The 16,111-nt window shown below is 37.1% G+C and overlaps 1 protein-coding gene across 2 annotated transcripts in view; it reads right to left on the bottom strand.

Moving 5' to 3' along the window:
* The window catches only part of KCNG3 (potassium voltage-gated channel modifier subfamily G member 3), a 55,343-nt gene that overhangs the window by 11,791 nt on the left and 27,441 nt on the right, over positions 1-16,111 (bottom strand). The window contains exon 2 of one of the 2 annotated variants that reach the window (XR_012059085.1): positions 7,693-7,766. Coding sequence is in view for 1 of the 2 variants with exons in the window: in XM_072937821.1 (XP_072793922.1) it covers positions 7,121-7,766 (646 nt within the window). In the remaining variant the exon portion in view is untranslated. Of the gene's footprint in view, positions 1-5,318; positions 7,767-16,111 lie in introns of those variants that run through there. The other variant, XM_072937821.1, reaches the window with a different exon arrangement.

The raw sequence follows: 16,111 nt of genomic DNA, 5'->3' as shown, positions 1-16,111 counted from the left end.
TAGTGCTACCAGGAGATGGGTAAGGGAGGAATGGGGAGTTACTGCAAATGAGTATGGAATAAATGAAAATGCTCTAGAATTAGAACACTTAGTGGTGATGGTTGCATAGCTCTGTGAATATGCTAAAAAAACACAGAATTATATACTTTAAAATGAGATATTTTATGACATGTGAATTATATCACAATTTCTAAAAAACAAACAACAACAAAAAAAAACCAACACATTGTTAGGACCACCTCATATTTATTTAGTTCCACATTTTAACTCCCCTAACTAACCTTCCAAAATAGCCTGATGCTTATTAACAAAATCACAATGCTAACAACTGATTGATCAGTTTAGCCAAATATCCAGTAACTATTTCTTACCTGTTTTCCTAGTCACTCACTTGCCTCTTGGCATGGTAAAGACATGCTTAACCTCACTTGTGTGGGTTTTAAACAGAATAGGACATGAACTATTAAACTGAAAGAAGTAAAAGAAGAAAACATTTAGAACAGAAAACCAGAAGAAGGTATAAATCCTTTCAAGTCCAGTGACCCCTGAGAAAATTTTTAAGGGATCATGAAATCACATGCTTTTATTGACTGACAAAAATCCTCATTAAGTCAAATGTTTTAATTCCTCAAATTTGATTTCACAACTAGCAGCTTTTCAATAATTTGATGATTCTGATCTCTGTGCAAGTATGCCATTCACAAGAGACCTCATTCTTACATATACGAAAAGAAATCTAAAAAACATACCTCATGCTGTTGGATCTAGAAGGTGAATTTTTTATGTATATATAGACATATATCTATGTAAATTGTCCAGCTGAGGCAGGGCCTTCAGCTATCATTTGGTTAATAAATACATTTTAGTATTTGCATTTCCTGCTGCCTGCACAGTTTCAGGTGCTTGTCGTGTGAAAGTTCTGTAGATGTGCGCAAATTTAACAAAATGAAATTATATGTGTAAAAATGTATGATTCTCACTTGTGAAACTAAATTATAAATAAAAAGATATTTTTGCTATTCATGGAGTGTAATATTTATGCATACCATCAAACAAAGACAGTGTTTCTGTACTTTTTATTGGGTGAAAAATGGAATTAAACAGCAACTTCAACATAAGGTTTTTTTCTAGTGGCTTCCCTTGATTAAAGAAGCGAAGTCTGAGTTTCATCCTTCAAAAGGGGGTTGTGAGAGCACTGGAGGACTTTTCTCAAATTGAAAAGCCAGATTTGAAAAAAATTTTAAAACAAAATAGGACATATTTGCATATATCTATCTCCAACTATAGAGAATCATCCAGATGTCCATTTTTGAAAAGTACCTAATAAAGCAACTTTTATTGAACTTGGACACTGATGCCATCAAATGATTAACAAATATATTTAAGTACTAACGGTGATTTTTTTTAAATGACATTTTTCAAATTTATCAAATGATTTAATGCAGATGAACATACTTCTATTTTAAGTTACAGGGGGATCTGTAAGAATGTTAATTTGAAACATGGTTAATCTTTTTTCCTTTGTTGGTTTTGATTGAATTAGATGGATGCCATGAGATGTTAATATTCATACAAGTAATAAATAGAATGATGAAGAAAAAATAAAAAACAAAAAACATAGCTCAAGGGATAATAACGCAGCAGAAGGATGACCCACAGGTTCAAAGGATTCCCTCAGTAAATTCCTGTACACATCCACTATTGTGTATATGAAATGAGATAAAGTTTATAAAACTTTTTTTTATACAAATGTTTGGAAACCGATTTATTATAAAAAGTGGATGCACCTAATAATTTCTTGCATGCTACAGTCTCCCTATATTGTCTTGCACTGCAGCAAAGAAAAATGCATAAATAAAAACTGTATTTAAGAAAACCAAACATACACATACTAAATTTCTTTCTGACCTTTTTAAACTGAGTTAACTGGAAGAGCTAATTAAAGGTGATCTCCCTTACGTTAAGCCAAAGCTTTCAAGGGGACCATAACCATTATTCTAATTTTAAAATTATACTACTTATATAATTCGTATTACTTATTCAAAAAAAAACCTGTCCAAAGATAAAGATTGCTGAATGAATAACAATACAGATAAGAAGTTAGGCAGTTTATCTCAATGCAGAAAAATCTAAACTTTACACTTCTGTCCAATGAACAAAAATAAACAACCTTTCACATGGACCTGAAAGCTAAGCCTTACACTGACTTCATGATTTTGCATTTTACTTCCAAATGTTTCATATGAAAGAGCAGCTATGGCTTTAAAAAATGAGAAAAAAATATGCATAGCTATGCTCCCCTGCCACACACACACTTCTCTTACATCAGAGTCGAGGATTTATAACTCAAGTACTGCTCTCCACAAAAGAAGTAAAATTCTCCTGCCCTCTGAAGTATAGAAAAGGAAAGCTTGGAATTCCACTAGAGCTGCAAGATCAAGCTTGTAAAATACAGTTAAAAAGCAATATGTTAAGTTGAACAAATCACTATTTTACTACAGCAAAAACACCTGCCATTACTTATACTTCTTTAATGTAAAAAAAAAAAGACACTTTATAACAATGCATACAACAAATAGCCTCAACTCTGTCATGGGCAGAATTACAGAATTATTTCAAAATAATTGCAGGCTGGGGGGAAAAAATCCTACCCAATACAAAATTATAGGAAATTTTAGTTTTAGTTTTAATACAGTGTTGCATAAATAAAGTAAGAGTAGTGTTTAGGACATAAATGACATAGTATTATTACTCAGTCCTGGTAGGTGAACTCCAAATAATGTATCTTCCCTCTAGCTTTCGTCCACTAAGCGTGACTTATGCTTTCACTCTATATTTGGTCTAGTGTTGATATTTTTAAATATAAATCAAAAGCACTCTCACCAAAGCTATGTAAAATTAATATGTTTAAATTACAGCACAAATGCAGATTATCCAGTTCAATACACTAAGAAATAATAAACTGACAATTGAGCTACGCCTATAGTCAAAAGTTGAAGTGCTTATTGGGAATGTCTGGGAGAACTAGAAAAATCTGAAAGTTTAGGCATAAGTGGGGCATTGTTAAAAGAAAAAAAAGTTAATGACAGAATGGGACAATACAATCATGCTTTCTGATGACATTTCACAAGACTGTGGAAGGCTCCACAACACGGGGCAGCAAGTTATTAGTTTACTTTCAGGGGCAGAACTGATACGCCCAGTCCTCTGAGGACAGATGGGTCTGGAAAGGCAGGAAGCAAAACACCATATGAACACATGCTGAACAAACAGAGAAGTGTGATGCCACCTTCCCTGACCAAAACGGAACTTTTCCAGAACATTCCATTAAAGCATCACCCCATGTTTCTTCCTCTTCAGCTATGATATTTCTCAACCTGGCAATGGTAAACTATGAAATAACTGCACTTATTTGTGTATATGTGAATTGCTGTACAACCATGAAGTTCTACAATTTAAAAACTCTCTTGAAAATTTGAGTCCCTATACACTGGTCGCAAGTCCTCCTTCCTGACATCTGGAGCATCTAAAAGCAATATCCAATTTTTATTTGTCCTATAAAAAGGGACCCCAACGCCCCAAAGAAAATGTTTTTAAGAGAAGTCCTTGCCTTCTGATGTTACCAAAAAAAAAAAAAAGTATGTCCAATGAGTACTGAATCAAAAGCCTGAAAACCAGGTTTTTGGTTGGTCACTAGCGTGACCAACTATCCCAGTTCACCTGAGACTAAGGGATTTCCCAGGATGGAGGTGTGTTTAGTGCCAAAGCCAAGAAAGTCCCAGGCAAACCAGGACAAGTTGGTCTCCCTATGTGTGACAATGGCTAAATCACAATCCACGTTTGGACAGGATAAAAGACATAGGAAGGGACAAGGTAGACAGAAGGTCTTGAGGACCTTTCAGTTGTAATTTATGATTACCCTATGAATATTTATACCATACTTGATTGGAATGTATATTGCATACCATAAGTGAATGTACATTTATGTAAGGTCAAAGGACTCTGGAAGTATTTTGTTAAGCTATGCGTTGTTTGGGGTCATACAAGCTTAAGAGTAAAACAGAGCTAGGTGTTTTCAGGTTCTTCTATTTTTCATTTCTATAGTAAAGGGGAAAAATAAGCTGCTTCTAGAAAATATCAAGCCAACAGAGAAAATTCTTTCAATACCAACATCCAACCTAATCCTCTCTCTCCTCCTCTTAGATTTAAGTGGATACCTAAGACATCTGGACACAAGTTTAAAAACAGGAAGCATTACTTTGATGTACTGACAGTCACCATGAAAAAAGATATTTCTACATTTTTAAGAAAGTAAGAACTCAGAAATGTGTGCTTACGAGAAACCACAAAACCCAAGAGCAAAGCAAATGCAGATGCTGCAACCAGCAATAACAAAAGAATCATTAAAGAAAAAAGATAGAGAAGGCCTTGAATTGTTAGAGTATGTTCACTTTCAGATATGCTCCCTAATCTTGGATATTTAATCCTGAAAAATTCCAGTGTAGAGGATACAAAACAAATTATATAGAAGATAAGTCACATAAGCTCAGGTGCAGTAAAATCAGAACAAGCATTTGGGCTTTCCTCATTGTGTATCCTAATTTAAGATAATATCTGACTTACTGGTACCAGTAACATAGGTCCTAATGAAAGCATTGCTGCCCGAAAGACTGACTTATGAGAAATCTCTAAAAGTGCAACTAAGAAAGAAGTCCCACTCAATCATTATTTTTTAAGGCAGTAACATTCAAGGAAAGTTAAAAGAAAATGCCTTTGTTCCTAAAAAAAGCTCTAACATCCATGATATATATTTTTTCACTCATGAACTGTTCTATCAGGTCTCATCATCATCCTTAGTACATGGGTGGCTGAACCGCCATGAGCATTGACCCAACTTGCTCCTTTATGAGACGTGGCCCTATGAAAAGCCTGGCATCACCAACAAGAGACGTCTTACTAGTTACTTAAGGGCAGCCTCAAGGTCGTCTTGTGTATTCACACGTGTGGCTCTATGCCTATACATACAGGTAGACACTTCTCTTTGTCTCTTTGCACAGCAGTTCCTTTTCCCAGATCAGTCAACAGTTTGCACCCAAGTCTATCACACATGCTGTGGGGATATGAAGGTGTGCATGAGAGAGAGGGTCCCAGCCCTCGGAGGAGTTATAATTTACTTGGGGAGACAAGACATTCTCATGAAGAGTTCTTAGTGCCAGCAAAATTGATGGTTGTCTTATTTTTATTAGTAATATGGGGGTGCTATCACCTGCCTATTATTTGCATAAATCACAAAGCCTTAATCAAAATAGGTAAGAAAAAATAAATCCATGCTATTTATTTCAAATATATTAAAATACAATAAATATACAATAAATAACACAGTTTGAGTATGTAATAAGTAACATACCAGTATGCAAGATGCATTAGGCTAGATGGGGTGAGAGTCTTAACGGCCAAAATATCACCAAACTCAGGAAAGGAAATCAGAGAAAAGGAACGATTTTGCTATTATTACCTCAGCAAGGGCAACAGCCAAGGAGTGTGGCTTCTCAGGCTTTTCTCAAAACCCAGAGGTGTGTTAAGAACAAACTGCTGGGCTAGGTTCCAAGGGATCCAGGTCTCAGCCCCAATTCCTTCTCAACCATATCCTCTCTTGCCCTGGTCTTCTACCTGTACTAGCTGAGGTCTGAACTAGATGATGGCTAATATTCCTTTAATGAACACTTCTGGTAACCCTTCCTTCGACAAATAAATACAGCTTGGTCTCCTTTCCATCTGCTCTCTTCACCCCTCCACCCCTGCCAAATTACAATATATGACATTACTCACAAATCTATGACTTTAATTTTTTGTGTTTATACACTGATGACTTTATGGCAACTGGTTAACAAAGCAAAATCCTAATTCAGATTGCTAAAATTGAGCACTAAACAATCATCAGTTTTACATTATCTAGTCCTAATAACTTAGCCAGATTAGTGTGGCATACTGCTCAATATTGTTACAAGAAGTTTTGGCATAGCTATAACTGACAGTGGTAAAGATCGGATAAAATAATTATATATTTGTTGCTTTTAGCTGGCTTAAAATTGGCTTGGCTACACAGCAACGAAGAGTAAAGAAATACTGTCTTTTTTTAGGACAATCCAGTGACAACACCCAAGTAAGACTTTGGTATAAAACAGCTACATAAAGATCCTTTCATCTAGTAAGTCTTATTAAACCCATGGTGTTTGGAAGAAAAAATTAAGAGCAGAAGAAGATAAATATGGGTTGTAATATCAAGCTATTTGTATTATCATTTTAATGTTGGAAATCTTGTTTGGACATCTGACAGAACAATTATCACATAGTAACAGCAATGAATTCAAATAAAATGAACTCCAATGAAATGCTCAACAACACAATAATCTTCTGAGTCATTTCAGGACAGAAGTAAAAGAAATCCAAAATGGAAAAGAAAGAATGTACTCAAGTATCCATGAAGCTGTATGATAAGGTGAATAATAGGCACAAAAGTAAACCAGATAATTGAGAAATATGCTGGAGAAATTTTTCAAATACTGTTCTTGCTTGTGTCTGCTAGCTCCATTATACAGTTTAAAATTTGGCCAAATTTTTAAAGTATTTGTTAAACAGTTCCTGCATCTGACATATGTTTCCAGGATACTACTGACATTGATATGAGAGATTATAAAACATTTAGAAATGAAAATGTTACTCTCCAGCAAAAAAAATAACACTATAACTTCCAAGCTTCTTCTGCATTCACAAGATGGAAAAACACTTGGAAAATAGTAGCTTTCAGTTTTAAAATGTTCAAATCATACACTTCAAAACAAACACAAACGTGTAATTGTTCGAGGCAAGGAGGAGACGAGTCTAGACAAAATAAGATCGTAAAATCTACTCTAGGAGTCATCACTTCTCCTTTGCGGTTGCAATTCTATTTACTCCATAGTAAGTACATTGTGTTATCCCTTCAGCTGGGAAGGACAATTTTCACTCTACCACGACGATGTCGGTACCACTGCAGTGTTCACCCAGCAAGAAACGCATGAATATGAAGTAGCGTCAACTCTATCAGAAGAAGTGTATGCAAGAATTGATTTGTAATGGATTAATTTAGGAACTCAGCAGAGAGGCTCCTACTATATCTGGCTGATCTAAACTTGAGCTCATGATAACACTGCACAAAGCTATGGTAGATAAAAGTGATAGGTAGAGCCAATAAAACAATTCCACTGACAACACAAACTCCTCCAAGAATTCTTCCAGGCACTGTGATAGGATACATATCTCCATAGCCAACTGTAGTCATAGAGATAATCACCCACCAGCAGGCAGCAGGGATGCTGGCGAAGTCCTTGTTGGATGTTTCCAGGTCCAACCCATGTTCAAGAAGCTGAGAAAGTGCACTAAAGATTGCCATGGCAACACAAATGAAGACAAGTAACATAACCATCTCTCGGTAACATCGTTTGAGAGTCAAACCAAGTGTCTGAAGACCAATGAAGTGACGGGCAAGCTTAATCACCCAAAAAATCCTCATCATTCTAAGTACCCTCAAGGTGACTCCAGCCCTCTGGAGTTGAGAGTTCTCGCCCGTAAATACCGTCATTAACACGGAGATGTAATACGGCGTGATTGCCAGTAAATCTATGATGTTCAGGGGTCTCTTGACAAACTCACACTTGTTTTTGGAGACGATGAACCTCACGATGCACTCTGCAGTGAACCAACCTATGCAGATGGCTTCAATTATCCTGTCAAGAGAACAAAAGAAGAATAGATCATCTTATTTTTAAGCATTTTAATAGCTCTTAGATTTCTTCAGATAGTACTACACTGACATACTAATTCAGTTATTTTTCCAGAAAACAAAGAACAGACAGCATAACCAACATCATCAGATCCACTGGGATGCAACAGAACAACAAATATTTCAACACATGAAAACTGAACTTGATAAAGTTCTTATTTACATACAGCATATAATACCATTGGCAAAAAAAATTTGTTTGCTTGTCACTAGTACTTTAAAAAAAAACAACCAATCTATCTCTTATTTGGTGGCTTGAAATTAACTTACACTCAGCTTGCCACAATAGGAAATATTATTCTGTGAGGACAGTGGTTCTCTACTGTGATCTAAGTTATTACATGGGTCAGAAGGATTTGGTTCCTACAGACAGTAGACATGCCCAAGTTTTCTATGATTTCCTGGTAAATAAGAGTGAACTCAAGATCATTTCCTAACATGTTATTCTGCCTTTTTTCTCCTACAGGCATGTGTGGGAGACACTGAACATGAGCCCGCCTTTTGGGCTTTGCAGGCATGCCAGTGCCCTCATCAGGAGAGCGCCAGGTCATGACCATCCTCACCACAAGCATCACATGGAAAAAAGGCTGCAGACTCCTGCACTGAAGCGAAGTAATCATTAGAATTTCCCCAAAGATCCAGCAAGTTTGTTTGTTTCCATAGCTATTTTTATGCAACATTTAAAAACTATAAGGCCACATTTTACCTAGAGCAGTGTTCACCAACCTTTCCACATCACTGCACACATTGAAAATAATATTATTTGCATAGCATACTGGTATCAAGGGGTGGTATTCCTGAAGTAGACGCCACCAGCCTTATCCCGCACTCCCTAAGGCTGAGGAATTAAATCTCAGCACACTGGTTAGGAAGCCCTGATCCAGGGTGAGAGGTAACCCTGAGGTAATTTTTAACTAAGTTACATTTTTAAACTCAAATTAAAAACTACAATTATTACACTACCATTCATTTTCCACCACATAATTCTGTCTTACCACTGACCTAGACCCAAACATCAGAAGCACAACAGAGAGAGAAGAAAACGGAGCAGGTGGAATGGTAAGGCCTATGGAGCAACATTTTGAAAAGTTACCCAAAACACAGAACACAAATTGCCCTGGATGTTACTCAGGAAAATGAATAAATAAAATTAACCATGTTCCCCTACTACAGAGGCTCCCAGAGACATAAGGATTAATTAATTTATTTTTTGAATAGGTAGTACATTCACATGGTTCAAATTAAAAAGGTAAAAAAAAAGAGTATGGAAAGAAAATTCTCGCTCTTACCCTATGCTCCAGCCACTCAGTTCCCCAGGACTCACTCCAGTCACCAATCCCTCAGGGCACTGGTTACAAGGGCAATTGCCACTGACCACCAAGAAAGTATGAAGTTAAGTGTATTAATTTCTTGTGGCTGCTGTAAAAAATTACCACAAACTTGGTGGCTTAAGATGACAGAAAAAATTTATTTTTCATCGGTTCCAGAGTTCAGAAGTGTCAAATCATTCATTACCACTGGGCCAAAATCAAGCGTCAGGAGGGCCCCACTCCCTTCAGAAGCTCTAGGGGAGATCCCATTCCCTGCCTCTTCCAGCTTCTGCAGGCTGTTGGCATTCCCTGGCTTGTAGGAATGGCACTACAAGCCAAGGAATAGCAAATCACTCCTATCCCTGCCACTGTGGACACTGTGTCAAATCTCCATCTTGTAAGGATACATGTGATACCACTTAGAGCCCCTGGGATGATCCTGGAGAATCCCCCCTTCTCAAGATCCTTAATTTAATCACATCTGCACCTTTTGATGCATAATATCCACTGGTTCCCAGGGATTAAGACTTGATATCTTACAGGGGGAGAGAGGGATTATTTTTCAGCCTATACACAAACTAACCAGGAAGATAAAGCCCACAGTGAAAGCAATTCAACCTACTCCCTGGTGAGGGAGGTCAGCAGAGGAAGCCACAGCCACCCCTATTTCTCTACTGTATTATCTGCCGCTCTGCTCACAGACCGCATTACTCTGCACTTGGCAGCAGATTCCCTGTCCCCACCAAGCTGTAAGCAAAAGCTGCTGCCATGATGGCCTCTACGAACCTAGAGGTTTAGAGGGTAATGAAACTTGGTAGATGTAGAGAAGAGGAAGCTGTATTTTTTCAGTATGCAATTTTTGTTTTTTTGTGGGGGAGGTATGTATTTTTTTTTTATGGAGGTACTGGGAATTGAACCCAGGACCTTGTACATGTTAAGCGTGTACTCTGCCACTGAGCTATATACCCTTCCCCTCAGTATGCAGTTTTAATAAACTTAATATCATGGGGCCCTTCTCTCTGATAATGCTCATCAAATATTCCATACATTCTTCCATATTTCCAGCCCCTTCTAGTTCGGCAGGGTCATGTGACCAGTTCTGACTAATGAGCTATGAGCAAAGTGACTACAGTTCTGGACAGAGGCGTCGAAGAGTGGGTGTGAATTCTCTTCCCTGCCAGGCAACCTGGAAGGCATGTATCATAAATGGCTCCAAGATGGTGGGGTCCCTCTCAGCCCAAGTTCCTGAGTATCTGTGCAAAGAAAGACAGACATTCTCCATCCCACCTCTAACTGGACATGAATAAATCTTTGTTGTGTTAAGCCACCAAGACTTCTAAATTGGTAATAAAGGTAATCGACTGGCAAAGTAAGTAGTAAGATGCACACTCAAAAAGGACTGCAAGAGCACAAAGCAGTCATAGTAACAGTTGTCTCAGATAGGCTGTGGTTACCAGTTCCCCAGCTAAAATACCACGTCTCCTCTCTAGCGGGACATGAGCAAGAGCTAGACCTGGTGCCGGGAGGCCTGCTATTTCTCTCATCTTCTAAGGGCTCTCCCAGCAATACAATCCTAAGATTCTATTAAATTAAGAAGATTAAAAATTTTAATTGTGCCAAAAACACCAGAACATTTTCAGCTAAGTACTTCCACCAGCAGCCAAATTGTTCAGATTAAAAAGGAGGAAATCCAAATGACGCAAAATAATCTCTCAGCAAGGAAATTTCAGAGAGGTAAACTTGTCTATAATGAGGCCCACTGGGCTCTTCCTACCCACCCCCGAAGGCAGACACAGTTTATCCAGAATTCCACGCTAAAGGAATGAATCAGTGAGAAACCCCAGGCACCCCTCTTTCACCTAGGATTATGCCAAGGCAGTCTCCAACAACAAACACCACAAAGCCTGCCAAAATTCCCCATGTTTCCAAATGGCACTCTTGCCAATGCCACCTCCGGCAACTTCTGAAAAACTGAGTACTGTTTTACTGAGCAGTATTGAGAGGTATAGCAAATAGTCGGGTGCTCTGAAGGTTTCTTCTATAAAAAAACACATTGGAAAATGGAACAGAAGAAGGTATTGAAGCCCACAACCCTTTGAAGGCCATTCTGATTTCTTTTGAGGCCAAACATATAGAAGTTAATGAATCCACAGCTAAAAATTTATTTCCTACTTATTGAGGCCTTTCAGTTGGGCATGGTGCTAAGCACTTTGCAGACATCACCTCATTTAACCCTTTTCTAGAACTCAATGAAGTATGTATTTCCCCTAATAACTCCATTTTATAGACGACAAAACTAGAACTGAAAAGTTACACATCTCTTCCAAGATCACACAACTATGAAATTGCAGCGGCACAGGCAATGAAATCCGGATCTATTGGGCTTTGAAGCACTAAGGAACATCTGAAAAGGCTGATGATTTTTACGACAGTGTTCATTGTTAATATTAAATGGTATATGTCAATCTCTTAGTCTCCACAGTTTATGTGTTAGAGCAGCACTTTTCATACTGCTGGTTCTTAACCCATTAATGGATGAAAATTGACCTGTCTTTGTAAGCTAAATAGAAGTATTAAAGTGCATCAGAGTATAGCTTCATGAAATGTTTGTTTCAGTTCCGTATAAATGTATACTAAGTTATGGTGTAAAATGAGGCACTGACGGACTTCAAAAATTGCTGGCAATCATCACTCATTCTAATTCCTCTGATTCTTCATGATAGAAGGCATTTCTGGGAATGACTCAGAAGTTTACAAACAGGCTGCAAAGGAGAATAAATGCTCTCAGTGCTAACTAGTTCTACCCCCATGTCCCCCAATCTGAAAAAAAAAAGACTAGGACAGGACATAAGAGGTCATTAACTACATTGTGTAAGGTAAAGGTCAGTTTCCCTCTCAGTCCTATCTTCCCAAATTTTTCCCTCCATATTTTATCATGAAAAATTTCAAATATGGAACAAATTCATTAATACTTTAAATATACTTGCCTATCACCAAATCACCCCTCTATTCATCTATTAATGTATCTCTTTTTTCCTGGATGCATTTTAAAGTAAATCCAGACATCAGTGCCCTTCCCTCTGAAGACTTCAGAGTGCATATAATTAACTAGAGTTCAATATCTGTTTTATTTTTTTCTTTTGATGTGAACTCTACATGCAATATAATGTGCAAATCTTGTAAGTGCACATTCGCTGAGTTTTGACAAATGCATAACCTCTATCACCAAAGCTCCTACTGAGATATACAGCATTCACATCACCTGAGAGTTCCCTACCTTATTCATATTTGTATCTCCTGCCCTCACTTCCCAAACCATCAGACACACAGCAAGTGCTCAAGAGCTGTTTGTCCAGTACAATGTAAGTGACTTTGACAGAACCCGAAGGACTGAGATGGCTCTTCTGGGAACTTTAAGGGATAACTGAAGCCTGCCATCAAAAGTGAGCTGAATTCAGTTGGACTTTTATCTTACACCAAATGCAAAAATTAACTCAACATGGATTAAAAACCTAAATGTAAGATCATTTAAACAAAAAGATATATATTTTTAAAACCTCCTAGAAGAAAATACATAGGAAAAGCTTCATGATATTGGACTTGGCCTTGATTTTTTGGATATAACACCAAAAGCACAGACAACAAAAGCAAAAATAGACAAATGAAACTGTTAAATTTAAAAGCTTTTGTGCATCAAAGGACACAATCAACAGAGTGAAAAGGTAACTTACAGAATGGAGAATATTTGCAAATCATATATCTAATAAGGTGTTAATATCCAGAATACATACCAAACTCCTAAGTTTGACAATGAAGAATCAAATAACCCAATATAAAAATGAGCAAAGGACTTGCAGAAACATTTCTTAAAGATGATTTACAAATGGTCAACAAGCATACGAAAAGATGCTCAACATCATTAATCACCTGAGAAATGCAAATCAAAAGCATCACAAAGGTATCACCTCACACCCATTAGGATGCCTACTATTAAAAACAGAAAATAAGTCTTGAAGAGGATGCAATGAAATTGAAATCTCTGTCCACTGTTGGTAGGATTGTAAAATGGTTCAGCCACTATGGAAAATCATACAGAGGTTCCTCAAAAAATTAAAAATGGAACTCCCATATGATCCAACAATCCTACTTCTGGGTGTATATCCAAAGGAATTGAAAGCAGGGTCTCAAAGAGATAAATACACAACTGTGTTTATTCATACCAACATTACAATAGTCAACAGGTGGAAGCAACCCAAATGTCTACTGATGGGTGAAATCAACAGAATGTGTTATAGCTTACAACAGAATATGATTTGACTTTACAAAGGAAGGAAATCCCATCACATGCTAAAAATGGATGAACCTTCAGGACATTGTGCTAAGTAAAATAGAGCCAGGCACACACACACACAAAGACAAATATTGTATGATTTAGCCTATATGAGGTATCTAATGTAGTCAAATTCAGAGAAACATAAAGTAGAGTGGTGGTTACCAGGGCTGAGGGAAGAGGAAAAAGAAGAATTGTTGTTTAATGGGTATTTCCCTCAATAATCTCCATTTTACAGATGACAAAACTGAGACTGAAAAGTTAAACATCTTTTCTAAGATCACACAGCTAAGAAATTGCAGTGGCACAGGTAATGAAATCCCAGATTTACTGGGCTTTGAAGCACTAAGGAATATCTGAAAATGCTGATGATTTTTATGACAATGTTCATTGCTAATGTTAAATGACATATGTCAATCTCTTAGTCTCCATGGTTTATGTGTTAGAGTAGCATTTTTCATACTGCTGGTTCTTAACCCAGCTTCAAATTTGCAATATGAAAAAGTTCTGGAGATGTGTTTCATAACAAAGTGAATATACTTAACACAATTGAATAGTACATTTAAAAATGGTTTGGATGGTAAATTTTATGTTATGTATTTTTAGCACAATAAAAAAAAAGAAAAGAAAAGAAGGCAATAGGATTTGAATTCATGCTCCTAAAGAGACTGGAGTCTTAATCCAGACCCTTAGACCACACGGCCATGCTACCCACTGGATCAAGGGGAAAAAAGGATGCTGATCCCGCCATTAAAGTATTGACTTACATTCTGCCTTACTGCAAAAGGATTTAAGGTGATTGCTCTTGTCATTTGCACCAGCTAGAACCTGATTAAAATTCAATATTACAAAGACAATTAAGAAAATTAAAATATAAAAAAGCCAAAGACAATATTTTTACTGAATAGCTGCTTGAAAAAGTTAAATGAATGACACAAACATAAAACAGAACAGAAACTATCTGAAATAGCTATTATGTATGTAATACATATACATATGTAATTATAATAAAATCATATTTAAAAATAAGTATAATATCACAATGCTTAAGAATATAACATAAGAAAATGCTTTATGAATTCAAACCCCAATAACAGTTTCTTTTTAAATTGGAATAGGATTTTAAGTTCAATTTTAAGGGGAGGGTATAGCTCAGTGGTAGAGTATGTGGCCTAGCATGCACGAGGTCCTAGGTTCAATCTCCAGTATCGCCATTAAAATAAAACAAATAAACCTAATTACCCCCCAAAAATAAATAAATAAAAATGAAATCATTTTAAAAAAGGATTCAACTTCATAGTTTTAGCGGGGAAAAATGAAATACAAGTTCCTTAAAGACACATATATGTTGACATATAAGCATAAAAGATAACAGAGATTGTTTTTCACCCCCCCAAAAAATGTCCTTCATTTGTACATGAAAGTGTACAGCACAGGGGAGAAGACAGGAGGATCTTGAAGCAGGCAACCCTCGCCCACTAGTAACTTGCTGTGGAACCACAGATAAGGCATTTAATCTCTTTTCCTATATTTTCCTCAATGGTTAAGGGATGAGAATAGTAACAGAATCCATCTCTCAGGTTGTGGTAAGAATTAAGTGAAATAGTGTGTAATAGTAGTAAGTGCCCAATAAATTGTATCTATAATTATCATTATAACCAACCATCTCTGAGCTCACAGTCTTCCCCCTTCATATGCAAAAGGAGATCCCGCAATGTTTTCCTGAGCGCCAAGAGAAGACAAGAATGAACACTCCATCCTTTCATTCCCTTTTCTCCCAGGAATTCTGCCTATATTCTCGCACACTGCTGGTTGTAGCAGAAGCTGGTAAAATCACTTAAAAGAGCAATCGGCAGGGTTTGACAAGGTTCATACAGCACAGGAGACCTAGTCATCCACTCTAGGAATTTATCCTACAGACACACCCTCATATTTACACAAGAGTATGTACAACGAGAGCCAGTTTGTAACACCCAAGGATAAAAAATACATGAACGTCTATCCACAGGAGATGGATTCTATAAATGTATTTCCCAAAGTTATCAGGTTGAATCATATGAAACTGACATGGGAAATTTTATGACTCCACCTTACACCATGTAGCCACGAAAAGGAATGAGGCGCATTACTGCTCTTTGACATGAACCAGTCTTCAAAGTGTACAGGTGCAGATGCAGAACAGTACACACATTATGCTCTAATTGTGTGCGTGTGTGTGCGCGCACAGGTGTGTTGGAAGGATACTCAGGAAACTGTTAATATCTGTTGCTGCCTCTAGGGAAGGAGCCATCTGATGCAGGATGGAAACTCACTTTTTACTTTATTGCTTTTTGTACAGTTAAATGACTTACCGCATGCACATATTTACTTTTCCAATTAAAAAAAGTTTTTAAGAAAAAGTAAAAAAGCATGCCCAACTAGAAGAGCAATCATCATAATGGACTTATCAGTGGCCTGAATCAACCAGCAGCACACCTCTGGCAGAGGCACCCTTCCTACCCCAAGCTTCAAGACTTAAACGTATGAGGCATTTCCAATCACATTTCCAACAGGTATGTGCAATGTGATGATATCTATAGTATCATGAAAATTTCCAACAAACTGCACATCAATGTCCACCACATTACATACAGTCTCTTTCATGCCCTT

This window comes from Vicugna pacos, chromosome 15 (assembly GCF_048564905.1).
Source record: "Vicugna pacos chromosome 15, VicPac4, whole genome shotgun sequence".
Taxonomy (NCBI): Eukaryota; Metazoa; Chordata; class Mammalia; order Artiodactyla; family Camelidae; genus Vicugna; species Vicugna pacos.
This window is presented reverse-complemented; position numbering and strand designations above follow the sequence as displayed.